Here is a 26694-nt window from a genome sequence, read left to right on the forward strand (position 1 = left end):
GCTCCAGTGTGAGATAACCTGGCTTCCTTCTGTTAGCTTTAGAGAGGAGTCCTGTCCTTGGGAACACGCAGCCCATCTTCAATCAGGCCTCTCAGTAGGATCCTGGGACCTCACAGAAGCTGCCAGTCTATTGTCACCCTTTTTACAGACTCCTCTCTGTGCTCATCTCTCTACCAGCTGGATTGAGTGACAGTGCCCATGGCCAATGATTGAATTGCTTGTCCATAATGAACCAGTCCATCTTAGACACCAGGCAATTCTTTAAGCAGTCTGGCCTCAGCCTGCAAACCCCATCAGTTCAGAATCAGCTATTTACAATGAGTATGTAAATCAGTCAGAGTCGCCTGCCTGTGGCTGGCAAGTGATTGACGTTTGCTAAGCAATCACCTGGACGCTTTGCTCTCAAATCTATGAATGAGAGTCTCACCAGACTTAGGTCTTGCTGTTTCTGGACAATTATTTCCTTCAGCTGACAGAATCGTGTCACATTAATATTTAAAATTAAAATCAATGATTGCTCTAGCACAGTGACAGAATGCTGCTGTTGAGTGTCGTCGAATTGCTCGTTAATATTAATTTGCAGTTGTGGAGAAATGACTTAACAACTGAGTTGCACATATATAATTTAAATATTGATTAACTGGGCCATAAATCTGGGCTCATGAAACAAATTGCTTTTAGCCATCTGTGTTTGATTTTTGTGGCCTTACTTAGCATTTTTAAAATTCATTTAAAATATTTTAGTAACAACATGCACATTTTTAGTAGCTTCATTGTTAGGAGATATTTGCCAGTTTTCTGGTCCACCTTAATTTGTTTTAGATTGATAAGTGTCATAAAATTCCCTGCTTAATTCCTTACACAAAATATATCACATATTAATACACTTAGTATCAATAGTATCCTTATCACTTGTAGTTCATTGGATAGTTCATTAGGAATCTGAGGTTCACCTAAGAATTTGATTTTCCTTGGGATAGAATAATGAAGTTAATGGAGCCCAGGTTAGTAGGATGCTTAGTGTGAAATGTTTTTCCTTTCCCTCCCTCTATTACAGTCAACAACTTGCAGTATGTTTACGATATTAACATGCATAGCATATCATGTTTGCAACACCACAGGAACATGTAACACAAAGCAGTGACGATGTTGGAATCCTGAAGAAGTGAAGTTGAGCCAAAGCAACAGGATACACAGATGAACTTGCCAGAGAGAGTGAGGACAAGCAAGCAAAAGGCAAATGCTTCCTTCTTCCATCTCATTTTAAGTGGGCTACCACCAGAAGGTGTGGGCCAGATTTAGGGTGGCTCTTCCTGCTTCAGCTAATCCCATTAAGCAATTCCTTTACTAGCATATCCAGCAGCTTGGGTTTTAGTTGATTCCAGATGTGGTCATGGTCAAGTCGACAATCAAGATTAGCCATCAAAGGTTTCTTATGCATGTATCAGTCAAAGATGAAGTCTGTGTATGTAGAAAACATTGCATGTATGGAGTTTTGTGATACCTACAATTTCAGATATCTACTAGAGATTATACAAGTTACCCCTTGCAGGTAAAGTGCTAGCTACCATATTGTCAAAATGTGTCTATTAGTGCTGTACCTTCTAAAATTAAAATCTTAACTTAAGAGCTTAAATAGCAAGTTCAATATGCCAAATTTAAAAACAAAATCATTCACTTTATTGAGATGTACAGTTAAATTTTCTTTTCCTTTTCATGTATTTCCTATGTTGTGTGACCTGTTTTTTGCCTTTTCCTTTCTACATTTGGTACAAGAAAAATTTAGATTTCCAGGATTTGGTTCAATCATTGTCTTCATCTATGCATATCTTCACACCATCCGGAAACTGCTAAATCATTCATCCTCCAATCATTCAAGAAGTTCGATGTGGTTCTTAGATATTCTCGTCAAGGAGCTAGAACCTAGTTTCTCCAGCAAGTTTGACTTAGGTTGTGTGTTATACATCGAACCCGTTTATGTAGAAAAGAGGCCTTTCAATTCCTTCCCTTTTCTTGCAAATGGCCTCACCTGGTTATTTTATTTTTACCACAACTTCCAATACAAGTCTCACTCTAACCCCTTTCATAAATCTAATTGCCTAATTTGAGTCCCTGACATCTTACTGCTAACTTGCCTCCGGTTGCAATCAATCTCCTCTGACTGCTAAAGTTAAATGGTTCTTACCCTTCTACTCCATGCTAGCGCGGTGACTAATATCTTTACTACCTAGTTGGATTTTGCTCCTTTCTTATATGGATTACTTTCTTACCTGTCTCACAAACCACAAATTTATAGTTATTACATTGACTAGAAATAACTCTCCTGAGTTGTATGCTGTCAGGTTGGGTCTGTAAATCATGGTGTCTTGATCAATAGATGGGCATGCAGCCAAAGCGAGCTTGTGTCCAGACTTTCAATGTTGTGCAAAAGCAGAAAAATGGTCAGTAGTCCTAAAATCTGTTCAGTGGCTCCTCCTCCAAGACCCTACACTGCTGGGTGATTTCCATCCATGTTCTCAGCCTGCAGTTCTATGACCTGCTTTCTTAACTAGCCAATAAATTAGCATTGGGATCAGGACATAAGCACACAAAAAAAAATCAGTTTTGAGTCCTATGAATGCTTGTATATCAAAGGCCCCACTACAATGCTTGCTCTTGGTAACAAGATTAACATGTCACCAACTCTGTGTGTCAGTTATCCTTCTTCTAGTCACCCATCTGAGCCCAGGAACAAAGTAAAATAGTGTTAAGACTATGGATTCAACAACAGGTATTTCCTTACCTCTGTCAGCCACTAACTACTGAGAACCCACTTTATCAAGGGCAGCCAAAGCAGAGCCTCTGAATATTCACAGATCCCAGGAGGACTGGCTGTATGCAATAATTAGACTTCTTCCCTTAGGAAGGGAGAAATAGTTCATTCTTTGGAGCTAAAGTCATACTTGAAGGTACTTGATTTTCTACAACTCACCAATTACTGAATACTTTCTACATCACCATAATATCACATACAAGTTGCTTCTTATATAAAAAAGTTCTTTACACTGCAAGAAATAATAAACATGTAGAATTCATTAGTCTTGGTATACATTTCACTTTGAAGAAGGAACTGCCTTATAAAGTAGAAGCTATCAACAACCTGCTATAGGAATAGCCAGGAGATGGTATTAGGGCCCATGCTCTTCTTAGCTAGACTTCAATACCTCTGTTTGTTCATTACCTCCCATAGTCACCATATATAATCTAGAAACAAAGTGTGTGTGTGTGTGTGTGTGTGTGTGTGTGTGTGTGTGTGTGTGGAATAGGACCTGCTCTGACATCTTGGTGCTTGCTCTTGACAGAGAAAAGGTCTTGCCTTAAAAGATATTAGGACCTTGAAAGAGCATCTGCAAGGGCTGAGAACTCCTCACGATTCTAGGTGAATGGACTAAAAGAGGCTTAGCTAGTCATATGACAGACCCTAAGGGAGTTAGCTGTGGAGTGTGGGAGGAAGGATGGAACCCAGAGAACCACCAGATCATTTCCTAAAACTGCCGTGCTCTGGGGCAAAATGAAAAGCAAACTATGGAAACCTCATACAGACAGATCCATCAAAGGCTCTGGATCTTTTTGTGTGACAGTGTAAGTCACCTCACCGGATATCAAACTTTGATCAACTAATGTTCTAGAAAAGACAGAAATCTTGCATCCAACAACAGTGTTGGGACAGTTGCTAGAATGAGAACTGTACATTTACCCCATTTCCTCTTATCTTTTCTTTCTCAAGTAACAGCTTCTATGGGATTGGTAATGGTAGTTACTGTACTGTGCAGACCACAGTATATGCTATTGAGGCTAGCTGTGATAAAAGTTGGAGGCACAGCGAAAGCTTCACTTGAGTGGAGTACAAAACCAGATTAGACTGGTCCCTTCGTGCAAATAATGAACAAAAACATAAGCCGGGCGGTGGTGGCGCACGCCTTTAATCCCAGCACTCGGGAGGCAGAGCCAGGCGAATCTCTGTGAGTTCGAGGCCAGCCTGGGCTACCAAGTGAGTTCCAGGAGAGGCGCAAAGCTACACAGAGAAACCCTGTCTCGAAAAACCAAAAAAAAAAAAAATGATATTCTTATAAGTCATGAGGAACTTATAATAGGAGTTATATTTTCATTGCTATGGACTTTGCATAGGGTATTAATAAATTCTTTTTAAGAAGTGGTGGGGAAAGAGTTATCTGAGAGGAATATAAAAGACATATAGAAGTTGATAAGGGTCACAGGGACTGACATCCTTGGAAGAGTGGGGCTGTGGTCTGAATGCTTGTGTCTCCCTAAAATTCAGACACTGACTTCCTGGCCTCCGCCAATGTCTGGATACGATTAGACCATAAGAGCAAAGCTCCCATGATCAGGATTCGTGATCTTACAGAAGAGAGCTCTGAGAGCCAGCTTATCCTCCTTTCTAGCAGATGAGTTAAGCAGCACTAGTATGTCTCTCCACGGACATGAAAGGGACCTCCAGCAGACTCCAGATCTGTTGGTGCCTTGATCTTGGACCACTCATCCTCCAGAACAACAAGAAATAAATTTCTGTTGTTTATAAGCTACCAAGTCTACAGTAGTTTGCTATAGCATCTGAAAAAGACTAAAGTAGGTTGTAGGGATTAGTACAGAGATTTGGAAAGTGTGATGCGTTTGTGCCCAGTAACACATTATGGTGAGAATGTTGCTGCCATGGAGCAAGTGCCTATAAAATAAGGCCAGGGCAATAATGTGACTCTACTCTGAACGTGTAGGTCAAATTGAGAAGGTTCAATAATACCACCCCAATACAGTCATTATTAATAATTGCCATCATGTTATAATCAAAATGTGATAGCGGAGGCTGGAGAGATGGTTCACTGGTTAAGAGCACTGGGTGCTCTTGCACAGCACCTGGGTTCAGTTCTCAGGACCCGTGTGATGCCTGCAACCATCTGTAACTCCAGTTCCAGTTCCTCTTCTGGCCTCCATAGGTATTGCATGTATATAGTGAATATATATATATATATATATATATATATATATATATATATATATATATATATACACACACACACACACACATATATATGCAAAACACTTTCTTGCTCAAGGCTTTCCAGCTACACTGGCTTTTATCAGTTTGCAAGACAGTGAAGTTCCTTCTTCTTTTTCTGGGCTTTTACATGTAGAGTTTCTCGTACTTGGGGTTTCTCACAGTTCTGAATCTCCTTCAGATCTCAGATAAAAGGCCAAGTCCTTGCAAGCCTTCTTGAGTAACCATCTTGGCCAAATTTCTTTCTCTCTTCATTGTCTTCTGTATACTGTCTTGGCCCAACAACGTTTATTAACTCCTTTGTTTCAGTGCACAAAGTAGATTGTCCAGTGCACGCCAGAGGCCCTGGTGCACACTATACCTTCCACGGATGCTTTTCAGAGAAATGAATTCAGACAAGGGAATTTAATTAGAATCAGTTCTGTTGACCACAAGTGCCAGGTACTGGTTTCAGCGTATTTTACATATATCTACATCATTAGTCCGGCATTTCTTAGATTCAGATTACTCTTTTAGTACCTCCAATTTCTTCTCTGCTGAACGTGCTGCCCCTCCTTCCAGGATTTTAAAGTAAACCGAGTGTCAGGTGGCGGCGCGCATGCTCGGCCGGATGTGCGCAGGCGCTGGCGGGCGCGCACGCGCAGTGCTCCCGTCGCGCCGGGTCTGTCCGCAATGGCGGACGCCAGTGGAGAAGTGGCCGCGGTCCCCGCCTCCGGGCCGGCCAACGGCCTCAGTAATGGAGCGGGCGCGACCCCTGCGCAGCCCAACAACCCGCTGTCACGGAAGCTGCACAAGATCCTGGAGACGCGGCTGGACAATGACAAGGTACCCGGAGCGGGGCGGGGGCGCCGGGAGGGACCTGCGAGCCTCAGCCCCAGCCCTACTGCCGGGCGAGCGCCGGAGCTGCTGCCCCGGGCGCAGGGAGACTCCTCCCTGGCTTCCTTGTTAGCTGTGCACAGACTGTTTGCGCCCCTGCTGTGTTCTTACTGGAATACCTACGCACACGCCCTCCCCGACCCTTCTAGAACAGGACTTCGCAGCTCTTCGCAGGGCTGGCTCTTTTCTGCAGAATGGAGTAGCCAGGCCAACGTGGCATAAAAGAAAAAAAGTAAAGAGAGAGTCGTAAAGCGGTAGTTAAATATGTAGGTACGTGAAAATAAGCGGCCAGAGAGAATTTGACATACTTAAAAACAAGCCTTAAAATGTTGACTGAAAAATAAGGCTCAGGACTAGATAGGATTGTGACATGCTACAAAAGGGGGTTAAATAGGAGAGCTTGGAATAAAAGCTCAGTGTTTGGATGAAGAAGAAACTACAAAGCACTTCTCAAAAGTCAACTTCAGTCCCGGAAAACATAACGAAGCAGAAACAACGTCGTGATCGCCGGTTTGTGTGTTCCCTGCCGGCCTTTACAATCCCAGTGAGACCACATTACACCGGAGAAGTGCGCTCAGCAATCGGAAAACTGCAAACCTACTTCAAGGATTGGTCACATAAAGGGCCCGTTTCTCCAGAACTCCGGACTGCCTGACACATGAGCAGCGCTTCAAAAGTTGAATAAATTGAGCGATAAAGTTTTGCCTCATTAACCATATTTATCTTCGCTTCTTCAAGCATCTCAGCAACTTGTTGCATGAAGAAAATGTTTTCCACTGAATCCAAAACATAGATGTTTGTGTTACAGAAGTAAATATTTTTCATTGGCAAAAATATGTCAGTTGTAATGGTTCCTGTTTTAATTAATAAAGGTGTTTGAGTCAAGTTATGACGATGATTTAAAATTGACATTCCAAAATCAGCCTCCTTTGCACAGACAGACCTAACATGCTGCTGTAACTTTCTATACTTGTTGCTTCACTTACCGTCTCTCAGAACATGTACTAAGTGCATAAAGAAGTACTGTCAAAGCAGTTCTGCTGTATATTACCTTGTAAATATACGATTATATGTTATATATAGGTATACTGTTCCTGTGTTCTGCTTAGTAATTAAAAAGTTAGACATTACTTTTTTAGTTGTTTAATGGAAATGAGGAAATGAGTCAAGTGAAAATCATTTTGTTGAACTTTGACTGGATATCAGGAAACCATTTCAAAGTCAGCCTCAGTGATTTTCCTCTGTTGTCACTTGTACAGGAGATGTTGGAAGCTCTCAAGGCACTTTCAACATTTTTTGTTGAAAATAGTTTGCGGACTCGAAGAAATTTACGTGGCGATATTGAGCGTAGAAGCTTGGCCATCAATGAGGAATTTGTGAGCATTTTCAAGGAGGTGAAGGAGGTAGGTAACTGCACTTAGAGTTTATGGGGAACTATGTGTTTGGTGCTTTGATAATTTTTTTTTTTTTTAATTAAATTGCAGTGTTAGCTGATTATGTACCATGGTCAAATAGAAACTAACTTAACTCTGTTTTTATTTGAATTATTGTGATTTCTGAATTCTTTGCCTCTACTAAAAAGTTGTAATATTTATTTTGAGAAATTATCAAGTGTAACTTTTTTTGTTTGTTTGTTTGTTTGGTTGGTTTTTCGAGACAGGGTTTCTCTGTGTAGCTATGGCTGGCCTCGAACTCACAGAGATCCACCTGGCTCTGCCTCCCGAGTGCTGGGATTAAAGGTGTGTGCCTGGCTAGGAATTGTAACTTCTTAATAAAAAATATAACATTTCTCTGAATGATTTTCCAGAGGAAATATTTCCCCATTTAATGCACTACCTTAGATGACACTTCTTCATTTGGAGATTGGTAGTATTGAGTTACTTTTGTTATCTCCTAAACTACCTAATTTCTAGATCAAGATAATTATTTCAACATGAATAACAATTCAATATATTTGACTGTGGTTTATTCAACCATAGGATGAAGATCAATGTTATTTATTATGATGTAATTTGTTTATTGTGTAATATTTTATGCTTATTAATATTACATTGTTAATACTGCTGTATACTGACAATATGCAAGTCAGGTGGAAGTGATATGCATGGTTTTAGCAAGGACTTGAAAAAAACAGTCTTAAAGCATTTACTAGGATTTCGTTGATTGAAGGCTAATAATTTCAGAGGTGAAAGGAAAGCTTGGTAGAATTCATTTTTTTTTTTTGAAGATAGTTAAGAGTGTTTGCTGAGAACTGGGCTTCAGTTCTAGCACTCCTATCAAGTGGCTCACAACTTAACTCCCACTCCACTCACAACTTACACCCTCTCCTGGCCTCCTGAGGGCACCATGTGCGCATGTGCATACGAACGAATGTGTAGACACACACACATACATATAAGAAAAAAAGACAGTAGTGAACACGTTCAGATTGTAGTCTCTCAGCACGTTTGACTACTGAACAGAATGATCTGATCATGACCAGAAACAGACGTATCTTGGAAGGAATTAGATTAAAGAACCTCACAAAGAATAACTGCGAACTGACCACATCACACATGAAATCTGTGAGTTACGGTGACAATAAAAGTCAAACAGGATGACTCAGTCCAGTAGAGGTGCTTATGAGCAGGCCTGACCCTCTGAGTTTGGTCCTCAGATCCCACAATGGCAGGAGAGAACCAAGTCCCTGGAGTTGTCCTTTGCCCTCCACACATGTGCCTTATGTGTACACACCAAATCAGACAGAACCCTCACTCGATACTTTTGGTGGGTCTAAGTATACCAGCTTGCTGTGTTTGAGTTGCTGAGTAGAAGCGAAACATCAGCACTCCAGCTGCTGAGGGAAAGCTTGTCTCACAGTAGTCCAGCCAGTGAATGAAATAGAATATGAGATTTCACTACCATGGTTGCATTCGTGGATCTGGCTCAGGCTTTCTCAGCCTGGAGACTATTAACATTTTGGGCTAAATAGATGTTAGGGAATCTTCTCTGAACTGTAGGATTTTTATCAGCATCCCTGGTCTATACCCAGTTGTTGCTGGTAGAGCCATCTTGTCTCCAGTTGTTCCAACCAAGAATGCCAGTGGACATTGCCCAATGTCCCAGAGGTGAAGAATCACCGAGGTGAAGAGTCACTGATCTAGCCACTGATACACGACTCCTGTTAAAGGTGTGCAGTATCAGTGCTAAGGAACTCATGCTGCAAGTTTAACTGTGCAGTCGTGCTCTGGATCTGACTGACTGCAGGCAGGACTGGGGACAGAAGACTGTGCTGATACTGGGACAGTGCAGTCAGAGCAGTCTGTAACCTTCTTCCAACTGTGTAAGCAACTGAGCCGACTTCTTCCAACACATAAGTAGGAGTAACAAGCTATACACTAAACAGGAAACAAACTTATCATCCTGCTAAGTATTTGCAAATCTTTTTTTATTTGATTCCTACAGTTGGTTTTTTGTTTTTATTTTAGAAAATTGAAGGTGTTGGAGAAGTTCGAGCTGAGCGTTTAACATTAAAAGGTTATTGTTGCTGAGTGTGATACACTTTTGTAATGCCAGTGCTCTGGGGGCTGATGGAGGGTTTTGAATTCAAGGCCAGGCCGGGTACATAGTGAGACCCTGTCTCAAAAAAGAAAGAAAGAGCAGACTGGGTGGGGGGATTGTTGTTAAACCTGAGTGATAGTCTACTTTTTATCTTCTCACAATGACATAAAGAGAAGTTCATAGATAAAGTTACACTTGGAATTGCCTGAGAATAATTCAGTTTATACGGAGAGAGGAAACATGGATGGGGAAAGTGGGTAGACAGAAGAAATGAGAATGGCCATGAGCTGATAACTGTTGAAGCTGGGCAATGAGTACATGAGCATTATCTCAACTTTAGATATTTTTAAAAGTCTATAAGAAATAGTTTATCATATACCTGTTGTTATATTTTATACAGTTGGTAATTTTGTTCAATGAGTGGAATTAGGTAATTCAGTAAAAATTAAATGGAAACTTTATAAATGGGCTGTGTATCTAGCTCAGTTGATTGACTCCCTGTGTAGCTAGCATCGCTCAGAAGTAACTGTCATCATGTTGCATTGAATTGCTTTCCCATGTTTTCAAAATGATAGTTTTTTTTTTAAAAGAAATGATGAGGTACTGTGTGTTTTTTTTTTTAAATTAACTTATTATTATTTTTAATTTTGTATACAGTGTTCTGCCTGCATGTATGTCTTCATGCAGTAGAGGGCACCAGGTCTCATAGTTGGTTGTGAGCCATATGTGGTTGCTGGGGATTGAACTCAGCACCTCTGGAAGAGCAGCCAGGCTCTTAGCCTCTGAGCCATCTCTCCAGCCCCCAGCACTGTGTGTTTTAAATTATGACTTTTAACTTTGTGTAGACATCCTGGGAAAGCATGGGTTCATCACAGTTGCTGCTCTGTACACCCTTTCCATTGTTAGCTAAAGTGTTTAAGGGTCCATTTGCTTAGAGAATTCTTGACTGTCCTGTGTGTGTTGTTGCACATTTACTATTTTGTGCTATGATTTGTTTTTTTTTTTCAATTTTAGAAATTGACCGATAACTATATATACAATTCTACATATACATATAACTTTGGAGTGGTTAGATCTAGCTAATATTTACTACCTTTGTAGGTATTCTTACGTTATGTTTGTAAAATATATTCATCTGATAAGATATTTTTTGTTTTCATATACCCTCTAAAAGAAATGGACCAGTTTCTTTACACCTTTGTAACAGTAGGTATTATTCTTTTTGTAAGAATGAATTTCATAAAGATCCTTTGTTATGCTTTGACAAAACAACAGAAACTGTGGGATTTGACCTCAGAAGGAGAAATTTCTTTATGCTATGTGCAGTAGTTGATATTATTTACTCCCCTTTCAGGAACTTGAAAGCATTAATGAAGATGTCCAGGCAATGAGCAGCTGCTGTCAGGACATGACAAGCCGATTACAGGTACCTCACAGTGCCTGGGTGTCAGTGTAGCTCCTGGGAAAGGGACGTTTGGAAAATGTACGGACGTCTGCCACGTAATGCTGTGGAGGAAGGTTAGATGCAAATGTTACAGTTTTACAAGAGCTCAAATACATGAATGAATGTCCTGTGTTTCTTTTTATGATGGCTTCCTATTATTAGTCAACTCCAAGGGCCTCTAACAGTGCAGAGTTATCTGTAGAATGTTGGTGGATCTTTGAGATCTATGATGCCAGAGTCCAGCAGGAATAAGTTCTTCAGGAACTAGTAGCGAATACTTAGGGGAAAACAGCAAATTCTTCAAAAATATGAAGTGCTCTACACAAGAATTTATCGTGTAATAAAAATACAATTTTTCCTCAGGTTCTCTTTAGCTAAGGATGAGTCCAAATTAAGCTGGGTCTGTATAGGGTAGAATTTCTTAATGTTAGACTACAAAGGGTAGAAGTTAAACTTGAAGGCAAATACCAAGCAGTTTAGGCATTTGGAGATGCTGTTGGACTTGGAGACTCTTTGTTGACGAGTGCTCTGGAGCTGCCACACTCAGCTTTATTCCTAGAGTCGGTGACAGACTGAACCACGGTTCAAGTCTGTCTGAAAAATATCACTAGAGGTTCAGGTGTCCTCATCCTCCACAGGATGTTTAGGAAGCAGAAAGACAGATTCCCACTGAGCAGAGAATTAGCAGGAAGGAGGGAGAGGCCTTAGTTGCCTCCAGTTTCAGAGACCTGACCCACAGAAGCTCGGCTCTTCAGTGTAAAGTTCCAACATGAAAACGACCCATTTCCTTGAGATGCTTGATCTAGTTCCTCTTTTAACTGACTGACTCCTCTGCTTTGTGTGTTGTTGTCTGTTATGGGTGCTGTGCAGTGTCCACTGACTGACTCCTCTGTGTGTCACTGTGTGTTATGGGTACTGTACAGTGTCCACTGACTGACTCCTCTGTGTGTCACTGTGTGTTATGGGTACTGTACAGTGTCCACTGACTGACTCCTCTGTGTGTCACTGTGTGTTATGGGTGCTGTACAGTGTCCACTGACTGACTCCTCTGTGTGTCACTGTCTGTTGTGGGTACTGTACAGTGTCCACTGACTGACTCCTCTGTGTGTCACTGTGTGTTATGGGTACTGTGCAGTGTCCACTGACTGACTCCTCTGTGTGTCACTGTGTGTTATGGGTACTGTACAGTGTCCACTGACTGACTCCTCTGTGTGTCACTGTCTGTTGTGGGTACTGTACAGTGTCCACTGACTGACTCCTCTGTGTGTCACTGTGTGTTATGGGTACTGTGCAGTGTCTACTGACTGACTCCTCTGTGTGTCACTGTGTGTTATGGGTACTGTACAGTGTCCACTGACTGACTCCTCTGTGTGTCACTGTCTGTTGTGGGTACTGTACAGTGTCCACTGACTGACTCCTCTGTGTGTCACTGTGTGTTATGGGTACTGTGCAGTGTCCACTGACTGACTCCTCTGTGTGTCACTGTGTGTTATGGGTACTGTACAGTGTCCACTGACTGACTCCTCTGTGTGTCACTGTCTGTTGTGGGTACTGTACAGTGTCCACTGACTGACTCCTCTGCTCTGTGTGTTGTTGTCTGTTATGGGTACTGTACAGTGTCCACTGACTGACCCCTCTACTCTGTGTTGTTGTCTGTTATGGGGTACTGTAGTGTCTACTCACTAGTGACTTGGTATGTTAATAATTCTGGCTCAGTGTCTTTGCATGGCATGGACACTATGTCTGCCCCATCCTTGGCCATTTGTCTCTCATTTCATTACTATTGCCTTAAATTTTTTATGACATTAATTTATGTATTATTTATCTGTGTATATGCCATGGTATATGTGTGTAAGTTGGAGAACAATTTATGTGAGTTGTTTCTCTCCATTTACCATGTGCGTTTTAAAGCTCAGATGCAGGTCCCCAGGTTTGGCCTTTATCCACTGAGCCATCTCAGCAGTTCCTAAAGCCTTATTTTTGTCGTGTTCTATAGTTTGGGGTTTTGAGACTCCTGTTGGGCACATTTCTGCCGTTTTGGAATCTGCCTCATAGATGACTGGCTGATATTTGGATAGTGTTGCTGCTCACCAAGTTCACTTCTGAGTTTTGGGCTCTTGCTTAAAAGGTGGGCACGGGAAGCATTGCTTGGTATGAAAGTTGGGCAGAAGCAACCAGGTCTGTCTCCAGGGCCTGTGTTTTCTGCTCTGAGACTTCATTCCCATCACCTGCACTGTTGAGCTTTGTACCCGCTGTAGACCAGTGATTCAATGTAGAAGTCTCCTGGTATGCAGCTCAGCAGTCTACCACTGAAGCCATGTCCTTGCCCTCAGATGGCTTTCTAGTACTTGTGCTTCACTAGAAAGCATCCAGACACAGTCTTCTTCTGTGTTTCAGCGTCATGTGTGTGTGTGTGTGTGTGTGTGTGTGTGTGTGTGTGTGTGTGTGTGCGCGCGCTGAGAACTCTGAGAGAGTGCCTCTTAGAAAAGTAGCTCCTGAGCCTTAAACATCGATGCCAACTACGGGGGCCTTCTGAGCTCTTTGCCATTTGTGTTGAGCTCTGTGCCGTTTGTCTGAATTCCGGGAAGTGGTGATAGTAGTTTTGTGAGATTGGAATATACTGATGTGTGGTGTATTTATAATTTCAGGCAGCAAAAGAACAGACTCAAGATTTAATAGTAAAAACCACTAAGCTTCAATCAGAAAGGTAAGTTTTTCTTTATACAGTCTCCTCCTTATTAATACAGATTAAGTGGAAAGTTGTAAATAATACTAAGTCAAAGTGAAAATAATGGGTACTGTGATTCAAGGTTCATGGAGGACCTTAGTTCCTAAGCTTTATTTAGTAGTAACTTTAACATAAAAACAGCCATTGGGAACATGATGCCTGGTTCTCATGTTCGAGAGATTATTTCTGTTTTGGAGTAGAGGTCACCAGTATTTGGAATCAGTTGTAATGATCGGCACATGATCAATCAGGATGGCAGGAACACTACTTTAATGATTGAAACCACTAGGAGGTTGATTCTCCTTTGTGCCTAATAATTGATGCCAAAGATAAGTCTAAGAATAGCTCCAAAGAATTTTATGATGCTTTGTAATTACTTTTAACCTGTGTGACAAGGATTGGTGCTTTGTCTAAAAGTTAAAATACATTAGATGACTTTTTAGCCAGGCGGTGGTGGCGCACGCCTTTAATCCCAGCACTCGGGAGGCAGAGCCAGGTGGATCTCTGTGAGTTCGAGGCCAGCCTGGGCTACCAAGTAAGTTCCAGGAAAGGCACAAAGCTACACAGAGAAACCCTGTCTCGAAAAACCAAAAAAAAACAAAAAACAAAAAACATTAGATGACTTTTGTATAGTAGGACATATATACCTTTCAGCTCTATGTAGAATTAATTAAGGGGTTACATTATTGTTTGAAGTAAATACCTGGATTTTGTTTCCCTTTTAAAAATGTATATTGTTCATCCCAAGGGCATTGACTTGGTGAACTTAAAGTCTTTCAACATAAAGATACAAGTAACACAAGGTAGACATGTCCTGCCATGAACATGAATGGTGTTAATACTTATCTTTGTAATTCTCAACAGAATGTTTTTAATGTAGAACATTGCTACTCTTTGGATACTACTGGTGAAATACTGTGGGGGTTTTCTTTTATTTTTGGTGGTGTTGGGGATCCAACTGATGGTCTTATATGTGCTGAGCAAGGGCTCTACCACAGATATATCCCAACCTCAGATTTTCAATCCACCTGTCTCCCTGCCTCGATAGTGTTGTAATAACAGGCATGTGCCACTGTGCCCAGCTGTATATAGCTCCAGATCCAGGGTTCAGGCATCAGGAACGTTGAGTTGCTGCTCAGGGAGCTCAGGCAGTGACTGGCCTTAGATGGAAACCGTTTCCAGTCCTCTGGTCCCTGCAGACTGCCTCCTAGTCTAGAGCATGCCTTTTCCTAATTGCCAGCTACCACACCTATGTTGCATCCAGATTGTATAGTTTATAATATTGTTTTCATTGTCAAGCAGAATGAGTGGTGTATTAGAGGTTTTCTAGAGTAACAACTTACAGAATCAATTTCTCTGTATAGAAAGATTTATTAGGATGACTTGCAGGCTGTGGTCCAGCTAATCCAACAATGGCTGCCTATGAGTGGAAGTTCCAAGAATCCAGAAGTTGTTTAGTCCCCCAGTCTTATCTGGTCTTCAGTATACCATGGAATCCTGAAGAAGTAGGCTCTTATGCAGTGAAGGATGGACTTGCTAGCAAGGCAAGAGCAAGCAGACAAGAGAGCTTCCTTCTTCCATGCCCTTTGTATGGACTCCCAGCAGGTGTGGTCCAGATAAAAGGTAGATTTAAGGTCGGAAGCTACCTTAAAAGATCTGGATTAAAGGTGTGTCTTCCCACCTCAAAGATCCAGACTAGAAATGAGTCTTGCAACTTCAAATGATTTAATTGAGAAAAATACTTCACGGATATGGCAAGTTATTTGAGTTTTAAATAATTCCAGATGTAGTCAAGTTGACAACCAAGAATAGCCGTCACAAGTGAGGAAGGCCAAAATAGAGACATGGTTTTTTTGATTCACAAGCTCTTGACCTCTCATTCTAACATACATTAATTCTAAAAAAAAAAAAATTGTAACATAAAAACACAACTGATTTTTGTTTGTGTTGTGGTTCATGTGAAAACTTTTAGGGTATATTAATAACTAAGAGGAATTCCTTGAAATCAAGGGCATACTTTTGTCTTAGAAATTAGCCTTTGTAGGCAGCTCTAAGTTAGTAATACAGGTACCATTGTGAATGTATTTCTCCCTTTACATAATGAACAATAGCTTGTACTGTGTGCAGACATGCAGGGGCAGAGCAGTATCAGCTAATTACATCACCTGCATGTCTGATGAGCTTGGAATGATTTCATCACGTGCCTGCTGATGACCCTGCAATGTCTGAGGTGGAAACAAGGCTTTCAGAGATGCTGAGAATCTTTCACAGCTTTGTTTCGTTTGATAAGCTACTGTGTCAGGGATATCGTTTGCTTTGTAGTTGGACAAAGCATAATATGCTTCATTTTTCTTGTTGTTCTAGCCAAAGATTAGAAATTTAGAGCACAAGTAGCAGATGCCTTTTTATCCAAGTTCCAGCTGACTTCTGATGAGATGGCTCTTCTCCGAGGCACAAGAGGAGGCCCTGTCACTGAGGTACGTGTGCTGGCTACTAAGTGTAGCAATTACAAATGCTACAGAGAAGACGAGATTTTCAAGACTTAATTTTCCCATCTAAATTTGAAGTTAAGGCATGTATTTTAATTAGTTTTGGGTTTTGTTTATTTTGAAGTTATACATGTTTTTTGAAGTCAAAGTACAACATAACTTTAAAAACACAAAACAAACCTCCATTACCCCTTCTTTTCACTGATCCTTTGTGAACTAGTTTACTTGTTTACTACTCCTGTACAAACTGTATTTGTAGATCTGTATTTAAAAGAATATTCTGTAATTATCCAGTTTGGAGTGATATCACACACCTTTAATCCCAGCATGTAGGAGGCAAAGGCAGGTGACTCTTGAGTTTGAGGTCGGCCTGATCTACAAAGACTGTTTCTGAAATGGAATACAGGATTTAGTCTGTTGTGTCACCTTTTTCAGGGTAAACAATGCATATACATGTTTTCTTCATCCCCCTGTCTTGATTAGGACAATGACACATTGCTTACTTTCATAACTCTTTGTCTTTCTTAAATTGGAATTTGCTTTTCATCTTTTTTTTATGCTTTGTCACACTTTGCAGACTGAATGAAAGAATCATAAAACCTCTCAAAAGCTATTTTCTTTTTTTTCCTTAAAGACATTAATTTTTTTCCAGAAAGGATTCTGTCTCCTAACTCCTAAGGCCCCAGTGTATTCCTAGAGCAGAGTCCTGTCTATTTAATGAGCATTTTCTGTTCTTATCTCCTGGTGAGGGAGCACAGATGCATATGTAGCGGAGACATAAGGTGGTCCGGTGATTGCAGGGCTGGCCTGTTCCTGAGTATCCAGGGCTGCTCTGTTCAGATGGTGTCTTCAGGCTTACAGTTCTCTTACTCAGCTGTGTGCTTCCTGAGAACAGGGACTTACTTTAGAATGTGTCCACATGGAGGTATGCACACTTAACTGTTAGAGTGAGTGTGTCCACATGGAGGTGTGCACACTAAACTGTTAGAATGAGTGTGTCCCTGTGGAGGTGTGCACACTGAATCTTAGAATGAGTGTGTCCACATGTAGGTGTGCACACTGAACTGTTAGAATGACTGTGTCCCACATCGAGGTGTCCACACTGAACTGTTAGAATGTGTCCACATGTAGGTGTGCACACTCTACTGTTATAATGAGTGTATCCACATGGAGGTGTGCATACTGAACTGTTAGAATGAGTGTGTCTTCACCATTATAGAATATGGCGGGTTTCTTGTATGGCTTAGTTTATCCAAATAGCTAAAGCTTAAAGTGAGCAAAGACAAAGCTAGACAAATACTGCTGTGAACCTGAGTAGACCTTGGGAATTTCTAAATCTTTGATTATCAAATACACCTTATTTATCAAGCATATGTTACTTATCTGAATTTTCTAGCAGCGTGGTGTTAACTTGTGTGAAGTAGGCAGTGTTATCATGCTTTGTGGTTCCACGTTGGTAGGATTTTCTCAAAGGAATTGTTTAAGAGGCTGCCATTTTATATGTTTTCATCCTTCAAAGCCCGAACAAAATTAATGTCGCTCTTAAAATGCGAAGAAATACTTACTATGCCTTCTGTAAAAATACAGTTGAAATCTGCATAAGACTTCATTATAAGTGGTAGGATTTTGTTTCACCTTTGTAGTGATTTTTAATTCAGGGTAGTATAGTTTTCCTGACAACACAGATTTTTTTTTTTTAATGACATTTTTAATTTTAAAGGACTTTTTCAAGGCATTAGGAAGAGTGAAACAGATTCATAATGATGTCAAAGTTCTGTTGCGAACCAACCAGCAGACAGCAGGGTGAGTAGCTGCTTGGCAAGCCAATCACATTGCTGCTTGTGTCTATAAACATTCAGAGTCATTCTAGGTTCCTTTTGAAACTATATTCTGTGAAATAGGAATTTAATCTTCACTTGCCTTTGGGAAAGGTGGAAGTTCATTGCCTTATATATTTGACTAAAAGAAGAGTTGGAATTAACTGATGGAAGTAATATTTAACATTTATTTAATTGTAAAAAAAAGACTGAAAAAATTCCATAAAATGATAAAACGTTAAGGGCCAAACTGTCATGTAATTAGATTCTTAGATCTAACTGTTGGCTAAAGTTTACATTGTATAACTCTTTAATTTTCACTTAAGTTTGGAAATTATGGAACAGATGGCCTTGCTTCAAGAAACGGCTTATGAACGACTTTACCGATGGGCTCAAAGTAAGTGATTCTTTCATGCAAACTAGTACTTAATCCTTAAAATTTCCCTTGGCCATATCTGACTTCTTCAGACCTGTTTGTATATGTGTGTGGAGAGCACACAAGTGAGTGCAGGTGCCCGAGGAGGCCAAGTCACAGGTGGTTGTGAGCCTCCCAACATGGGTGCTGGAAACTGAGCTGAGACCTCTTAGAGCAGTCTGTACCTTAACTGCTGAGCCATCTCTCAGTCCCAATTGATATTTTTTTTTTTACAAAGCAGAACCAACTCTACATGTTCACGTCCCGTGTTTAGGTTTTTATCCAGAACATTGCTGAAGAGTGGGATAAATGACGACTATATATTCTCTAAGGGAAAACAGCAAAGACGGTGCTTCTGCCCTAGAATAAATAAATGGAGGTGGCATTTGATTGGGCAGCTCGTGCCACTTATGTAGCTTTCGTGTTACAAATGGTGGATTCATTTTCTAGTCCACTGGTGAGATAGAATGATCAGTGTGTCATTTTGGCGGTCTGGCGGAAATCAGGCCTGGTTCTCACCATGACATTAGTGTTGGAAGGGCATATCACGTAGTCTCTCTCCTTCCTTGTCTGACTGTTGGACTAGTTGGGTTGCTTACGTTTGTAAGGATGAAGTCTTGAGTTTTCCTTGCTGGCTGTCACTAAGGGCTCCTACCTGCTTGCTTTGTCTTGTGACCCATCTTCATCCTTGTCTTCCACCTTTGAAGCCCACATGTGTGGCCAGTTCACTCCCATTTTCATTTCTGACTTGTTGTGGCATCCTCTTCTATTTTAGGTTACCTTGAACTTACCTTGGCAGTTTGAGAAAATTCCCTAGCATCAAAGTTTTTAATTTTTAGTCCATCGTCAATGTTTCTTTTGCCACAAAAGGCAGTAACATTTACAGGTTCCAGGAACTTGAGTGCAGGTAACTTAAGAGGTTATTTTGCTTAGACACAGGAGTCCTGTGGTGTGTCTCCAGTGTTAACTCAGGCCCTGGAAGTCCCGCAAGATTGACTAAAACATTTTGCTTTTAAAATGTTTTAGGAAGTGTTTGCAAACTAATGTGTTAAATCAGAGAAGATGGTTTCATTGAGCAAGAGTGGCATGTGAATGTGCAGTATGTTAGATATTATCAGCTGACCGGTGCAAGGGCTGGAGCTAATGCAGTTAGCTGGCTGTACCTGCATTACACTGTACTGATGCCTAGTCCTCTGCTCTGTTGGTTTAAGGTCTAGATTCCTTGTTTCTCTACCTCTTCTTGTTTGTATGGTTTGCTCCCATCTGGAGCATTGTCTTTCTCTGTATCCAGGTCTTGTCTCAGTCTTCAAGACTACATAAGGTTCTGTGTGCCCCCTGGAGCGGTCCACACCTACTGTGATCAGTGACTAACTGTGATGCATTGATATGCTGCTGTTTTATTATATAACTTCACGTTTGTTTTATCCTTGTGGCTGGACTCTACTTCCTCAAAGGCAGGTCATTGCCTCAGGTTTTTTTTGTTGTTGTTGTTGTTTTGTTTTGTATTGTTTTGTTTTGTTTTTGTGCTTCCTTAACATCTAAGCTGGTATTGGCCAGCTGTGCAGCCTTGGCTCCCAGGAGTGGTAGAGCCATGTTAAGGTGCCTCAGCATTTCTCATTGTGTGCTGGGAATGAACCACCTCTATGAGTCTGAAAGATTGGGAATTTCCTCAGTTCTTTGAACATAGTAGGGATTTGCAAGCACATTTTAGTTAAATCTGAGGTGTAAAATGAGATAGTGATTGCTTCTGAAGAAAAGAGCTGGAAATGTGAACAGACAGCAGAAGTTATAATGCTGATTATGTTCCAGGTGAATGCAGAGCATTGACACAAGAGTCCTGTGATGTGTCTACAGTGTTAACTCAGGCCATGGAAGCCCTGCAGGACAGGCCTGTCTTATACAAGTAAGACTTACTGCTTTGTCTTTGATTATTACCTTATTGTAGCATTACCAGATTCCTGTCACTGTGATGCTCAGTGACACTTCCTTCTCCGTGTGTACTGTTGGAGCACCGGGTTATTGGAATGCTGCATGTAATAAGGGGGGACCAAGGTGTCCTCCCCTGCAGTATGACTGTCTCTTAGTTGTGTGGCGCCAGGTGGCTGAGCCAGTTTGCCATCTCATTAACTCCCTTAGACTTGTACATCACTAAAACTCCTATAGCACCACAGCCCTGGGAGGATGCAGTTATATAAGGATTGTATAATGCAGTTAAACTGAGATGAAAAAGAGTATTCACAGCCAGGGCTCCATCAGTGGGCATTTTTTTTAAAAGGTCCAGGTCTTTGCTCTTGGAAGTATGCCATCTAAGATCTTCGTATTAATGCTTTGGGTAGGAACCCTGTGCATTTTAATTCGGTGATTTTTAAATTCTCTATCTTAATAGTAAAACAAAAGTCAGTGCATTTTTAAAGCTCTGGAGCAGAGTGAACATGAGCTGTAAGGACAGCAAGTGTTGATGCTGTGAGAGATGACCGGGGCTTCATCCGTAGCCACCCACTTGCTCACAGTCACCTGTCGTAGAGACCCTTGCGGGGTCCCCTTTCATCGATGTTTGAAGTATTTATCACCATTACATCACAGACCACGAACGCTGTGCCAGCCCTGTTAATGACAGTATTGCTATGACGCTTACAAGTGCATGTTAGAGGATAGGTCCTGTTCTGGGTGCTTCCCTCAGGCTCCTAGAACTTCAGACATCATATAAACAAATGGGTTATAATAGGATGTGTCTTTGATAGACTGAATGCCATGTTCCAGGTGCTGTGTGGCCCAAGTGTCCCGTGGTAGGAGAGGAGGGTGACCTTGAGGGTGCCCTTCCTAAGGGAAAGAGTATACAGTGAGTCTCAGGTTGAAAAGGTGTTTTCTGGGAGGAAGCAGAATACTCCACTTTGAGGGAGTAGATGGTGTGAAGATGTGAACTGGTTGGAAAGGTGTGAACTGGCTGTGAGTTAATGTGCATCTATGACAAGCTGGTGCTGACTACTGATAGCAGCTTTGAAATCACTCCTACCTGATAGTATTGGCAATGACTTGTATCTGTCAGAGACTTGTAGTTCCTCAGACATGTGTGCTTGGTTTTCAGCAAGCGTTGCATTGGCCTCAGATTCATCCTTGTTCAGAAGTTACTATTTTGTAATGCCTCATGTATTTTGGACACTGATAACTTCCATGCTAGCACACAGTGTGTATTGGTAACATCAGTCTGGCCACCTTCCACTGCCCCCATTCAATTCCTGGTAGACCTTGCTTCAGAGCAAGGGTTTTTAGAGGTGGGGAATTATTTTCACAGTTGCTAAACTTGGCTTATTTTGCTTAAAATGACATCTTCAGTTCCATCCATTTTGCTGCAAAGGGAAAAGTTTCATACTTCTTTGTTGTTATTAATGCTCTGTGATGTATGTGCACTAGACTTTTAATGCATTCATCTGTTGATGGGCATCTAGACTGATTTATGTCATAGAAGTCAATGTTGGATGTCTTCTCACTCACCTAATTACTATTGTTGCTATTATTAATGTTGTTGTTCTGTGAAGCAGGGTCCCTCACTTAATCGAGAGCTCACACATTCAGCATGACCAGCCAGCCAGTGAGCTGCAGGATCCTCTTGTTTCTACTTCCTCAGGCCTATGATTTCAGGTGTGCATCATCATCCTGGCTTTTTACATGGGTACTGGAGACCTGAACCTAGATCCTCATGGCTGTGTGGCAGGTCCTATATCAGTGAGCCATCTTCCCAGACCCCAAGTACTGAACTTTTAGAGTGGGTTCTTGAGTTAGATATCCCGAACAAGGCCTTGAGCCTCTGTGAAGTTTGGTTTCCTAGGCAGAATGAGGAGAGTAACAATGCCAGCTTTACGAGGCTCTGGAGGGCCTCATTCTGTTAGGTGCCTAACTAATGCTTAGTGCAGCGTGCATGGTAGACATTTCGAGCCAGTGGGGAGGCGGGCAGAAAGCTGCGGCCTAAGCAGGGGTCTGTGGAGCCAACAGCACAGCAGAGGGAAACTCGAAAGCCAGAGGAAAAGAGCAAAAACCTACTCTGAGAAGCACAAACCAGCAGGGTAGTAATAGAATCTGGAAGGCTGTCGGAGATGTTTGGAGATTGAGTAGGAAAGTAGCCTGCAGAGCCCAGCCATTCAGCAGGCTGTGGTGAAGGCTAAGAAAGAAAAATCCGCCTTTTCTTATGTCATCATCTTTCTTAGTGTGTTTGACAACTGTGGGGTGCTTCCTGTTAACCAGCAGATGGCAGTGTATGAACTTCATCACAGCAGTGTGTAGCCCTCTCAAGAAAATGTCAATTGAAGTCCTTGAAAAAGTTGCCTGTCTTGTGTTTCTTAGTCATTGTAACTGTAATTCTAATGTGTTACATTAATAAACCACTGTACCTATCAGTTTTCATTGTCAACTCAGCACAAACTGGGACCACCTGGAAAGAGGAATTATGTGCCTCAGGCTGGCTATGGATGTGCCAGGGTGCCGTGGGATCACCTTGACTATTAATTGAGATGAGAAGACTACATGGATGTGGTGGCACTCTGCGTAGACTGGGTGTGAGCCGTGTAAGAGGAAGAGGGCTCACTGGGCTGAAGCGGCCCAGGAGGCAGTGAGCGTGCAGCAGTGTGCATCTTTGTGCTTGTCTGTGCATGTGCTGTGGCCTGCTTCCAGTCCTGCCTTGACTTTCCAGAGGAGATGGACTGTGAGCTAAAAAACTCCTTTCTCTCCAGTTGCCGGGTGTTTTTATCCCAGCAACAGAAACGAAACCAGAACAGCAGTGTCCAGATCTTTCTTATTCAAAGCTGAGTATAAATGGACAGCAGTGTCCAGATCTTTCTTGCAAAGCTGAGTATAAATGGACAGCAGTGTCCAGATCTTTCTTGCAAAGCTGAGTATAAATTGAAGTTTTTAAAACAAATTGCCAGCTCTTCACCTTTAGTAAACCTGAAGAGTACAGGTTACCTCAGGATGTGGCAACTTGTACAAAACTGATCCATTTTTATTTTTTTTTTTTTTTTTATGAATTTGTGTTGTATTCCAAAAAGGAGATTCTACAGTATTCTTTTCTTTTAATTTGCTTTTTTGACAAGAAGTTTAGAATATTTATGTATTTTGATTATTCACTCTTATAAAAGCTACATTTTGAAAATTTGACCTTTGTTGGGAAAGTCCTTTTAGCTGTATCTGTCTCTGAGATGGATGTTCCATGTCTAACAGCTTCATGTTGTTTTTCTTAAATTATGTTTATCCTGCAGGATGATTAACATTAAATGGGACTTCATGTTACTATACAGGTTAAATCCCGGTGTTCACCACACCTGATAAGCATACTCCCTTGAGAACACAGAGTGGATTCACTTGTCTCTGGTATCACGGCCCCAGTCCTAGAAACAAACGTTACCTTATTTTATATGGGGTCTAGGGAAGGAAGATTGGGGTTTTTCTGCTTAAAAAGGTGAAGGTTTGGGGTGTTGCTGTGATAAGTATCAGTCATTGGATCATAAGTTTCAATGGTAAGATTGCCAGCAAGATCTGTCTGGTTTAAACGTGTGTGATCAAAGAGCACAGAGAAGAAAACAAACACGAACTGTTTGGTTCGAAATTGTCTTAAAGTACAGAAAGAAAATGAAGCATTTGTGTGTTGTAACCAAGCTTTGCCTGGTCGTGCATTTCCCCTCCCTCTGCTAGGCTGCGTCCTGCAGAGATCTCAGAACTAGAGTGAGCAGTCCTCAGAAGAAGTCCGTGTTCGTAAAACTAGCTGTCTGCCATTTCACCCACTTCCCTCTCAGTTGGAAATGGTATAAATAATAAAACATCCAACAATGTTCCTATTTTTAATAGAACATGGACGTCTTATTATATCTACAACATAATAAAGAAAACAATGTAGCCTGAGAAAATAATTCCCCTGGACGTCTTGGGAAAACTTTGGTAAATTTTGTTTGTTAGTTATTGAATTCATTCTTAATATTTAGGCTGGTAAAAGATTGTTTAGGGATTTTAAAAATGGTAGTGTGGAATTGGAGGGTATAAAGAATGGCAGTTATATTAGGAAACAAGATCTGATTCCAGCCATCCCCACAAACTCATCCCAGATTGCCCTGTACTCTAGATTGTAGCTTTCTTTCTCTGTCAGTTCTTCTACCATAGAAAAGTTTCCCCCATTTTCAGCCATAATGGGTGACTTCTGATATAAGAGAAAGGATATTTACTGTTCATAGATAGCCAGTTAATAAATGTAATGAACAACTAGTGTGTCTCATTGGAGTCAAAATAAGCTTTTAAAATTAGTAGCAATTTTGGGTCAGTATTTGATGCTAAGTTATAGTAACATAAGGAGAAAATTTTAATATGGGGGAAAAAGCCCTGGTGTTTGGGCTGTAGAATTCTAACCAGCTTCTGGGACCTAGTATGTGGCTTTCTGAAAACTTTGGAGCATCATGTTTTAGCTGCCATGAAGCCAGGCCAGCTGTTCCTATTGCTGCTTCCTCTACTATTGCCTCGTCCCAAGCATTCTTTCCTTGAAGGAGCAAGATCTGTACCTGTGGATTGAATGTTCAGCACACTAAACCTACTTGTCCCTCTTAGTCTCAAGATAGTGCTGCTTGAGGAGTGTGAACCTAATGAAGCTTTCCTGTCTTGCTGATCTTAGGCATGGAGCGAGGAGTCTGTTAGGGAAACGTAGCTACTTCTCTCATAATGTGTTTCTTCTAGGTATACCTTAGATGAATTTGGAACGGCCAGGCGCAGTACTGTTGTTCGAGGGTTTATTGATGCTCTCACAAGAGGAGGGCCAGGAGGTACACCGTGACCCATTGAAATGCACTCCCACGACCCTTTGAGGTACAGTAATTGACACTGGTAGAGGATTTGACACTTTTCCCTGGGACATCTTTACTAACAGGTGGTTTTCTTTAGGTATGTGGGAGATATGCTGGCATGGCTCCATCAAGCTACTGCCTCTGAGAAGGAACATCTGGAAGCTCTCTTAAAGCATGTAACTGCACAGGGTCAGTGTACTGACAGTTATTGCTAATGCTTAATAGAGAAAATGCACGTGGCTTCTGTGTTTCCGTTGCTGTCTTCACTGAGATAAACACTTCACACTTAGATGGCACATAAGCGTCCAGCTGTTCTTACACACACACACACACACACACACACACACACACACACACACCTGCCTCATTTCTGCTTAATAGACTTCTTTGCTGTCATCTGTTGCTTAGGGTCTGCTTACCTTCTACTAGACTGCTGCTCTCTGTTAAGACATGGCTGGAGTGCCCAGCATACATTAGCTCAGACCCTCAGCATCACGCTTAGTGGCAAGGATGCAGTGAACAGGCTGAGTGTTCCTTATATCACTAAGCTGTACTGGTTTATTTCTGCCACCCAGACTCTTCATTCTCAGGGGACTGTTCTAAAGTTCTTTATTTTGATAATTACCATAGGTGCTTAAAATGTTTGGGTTTTAAGGGGGAACAATGACTATATTCTAGAGTTGCTGATGTCTATAAAATTTCTAATTTTCTTAGTTATAACTTCCTTAAGAGGTATGTTAGCTTCTTTTTTGGTTGCTGTGATAAAATTGCCAACAAAAGCAATAATAGAAGGAAAGAGTTCTACTGGGACAGGGAAGGCGTGGGAGCAGGAGTGGGAAGGGGTTGGTCATAGCAGTTCACAGTTAGGAAGCGGAGAGATGATGCAGGGACTCCATTAGAGTGGTCCACAGTGAGGAACCAGAGAGAGATGATGCAGGGACTCCATTAGAGTGGTCCGTTAGTGAGGAACCAGAGAGAGATGATGCTGGAGCTCCATCATAGTGGTCCACAGTGAGGAACCAGAGAGAGATGATGCTGGAGCTCCATCATGGCAGTCCATAGTCAGAAGCAGAGAGAGATGATGCTGGTGTGCCTTGGGCACTCTTGTTCTTTTCCCCCATTTGAATCAGTTTGGGCCCAGTCCACATTTAGGGTGAGTCTTCTGCCTCAATTAAACCACTCTGGAAATGCCTTCACAGATATACCCAGATATTTGTGTCTTGAATGATTCTAAAATCTAGTCAAGTTGATGAGATCAAGCATTACAAGAGCCTGGGGTTTAGTGTGTAAGTTAAGGGTGTTCTGATTTTGATAGGAAGTAGAGAGAATGTAGATGCTGTTCCTAGTATCATCTGACTGGGTGGTGTAGAGTAGCTGTACATCATTGTGGATCATCAGATGATTTGTGGGAGAAGCCATGTACAAGTTGGTGGTGGCACTTAGGTCACAAAGTCAGCTCTTCGGTATTGAGATTTGATGAAGCATATGTCTTAGATTGGTACGAAGTTTGCACTTTT

General features: G+C 41.4%; 1 protein-coding gene across 1 annotated transcript in view; it reads left to right on the top strand.

Moving 5' to 3' along the window:
- The first annotated feature begins 5685 nt into the window (after nucleotides 1–5685).
- Nucleotides 5686–26694, top strand: part of LOC131912919 (conserved oligomeric Golgi complex subunit 6-like) — a 49233-nt gene continuing 28224 nt past the window's right edge. Inside the window, 11 exon segments of the mRNA XM_059265216.1 lie at nucleotides 5686–5878; nucleotides 7189–7332; nucleotides 10824–10895; nucleotides 13562–13620; nucleotides 16006–16021; nucleotides 16023–16118; nucleotides 17851–17933; nucleotides 18274–18344; nucleotides 20172–20265; nucleotides 25071–25199; nucleotides 25275–25366. Of these exon segments, the coding sequence (XP_059121199.1) occupies nucleotides 5726–5878; nucleotides 7189–7332; nucleotides 10824–10895; nucleotides 13562–13620; nucleotides 16006–16021; nucleotides 16023–16118; nucleotides 17851–17933; nucleotides 18274–18344; nucleotides 20172–20265; nucleotides 25071–25199; nucleotides 25275–25366 (1009 nt within the window). The 5' untranslated portion in view covers nucleotides 5686–5725.

This window comes from Peromyscus eremicus, chromosome 6 (genome assembly GCF_949786415.1).
Source record: "Peromyscus eremicus chromosome 6, PerEre_H2_v1, whole genome shotgun sequence".
NCBI lineage: Eukaryota > Metazoa > Chordata > Mammalia > Rodentia > Cricetidae > Peromyscus > Peromyscus eremicus.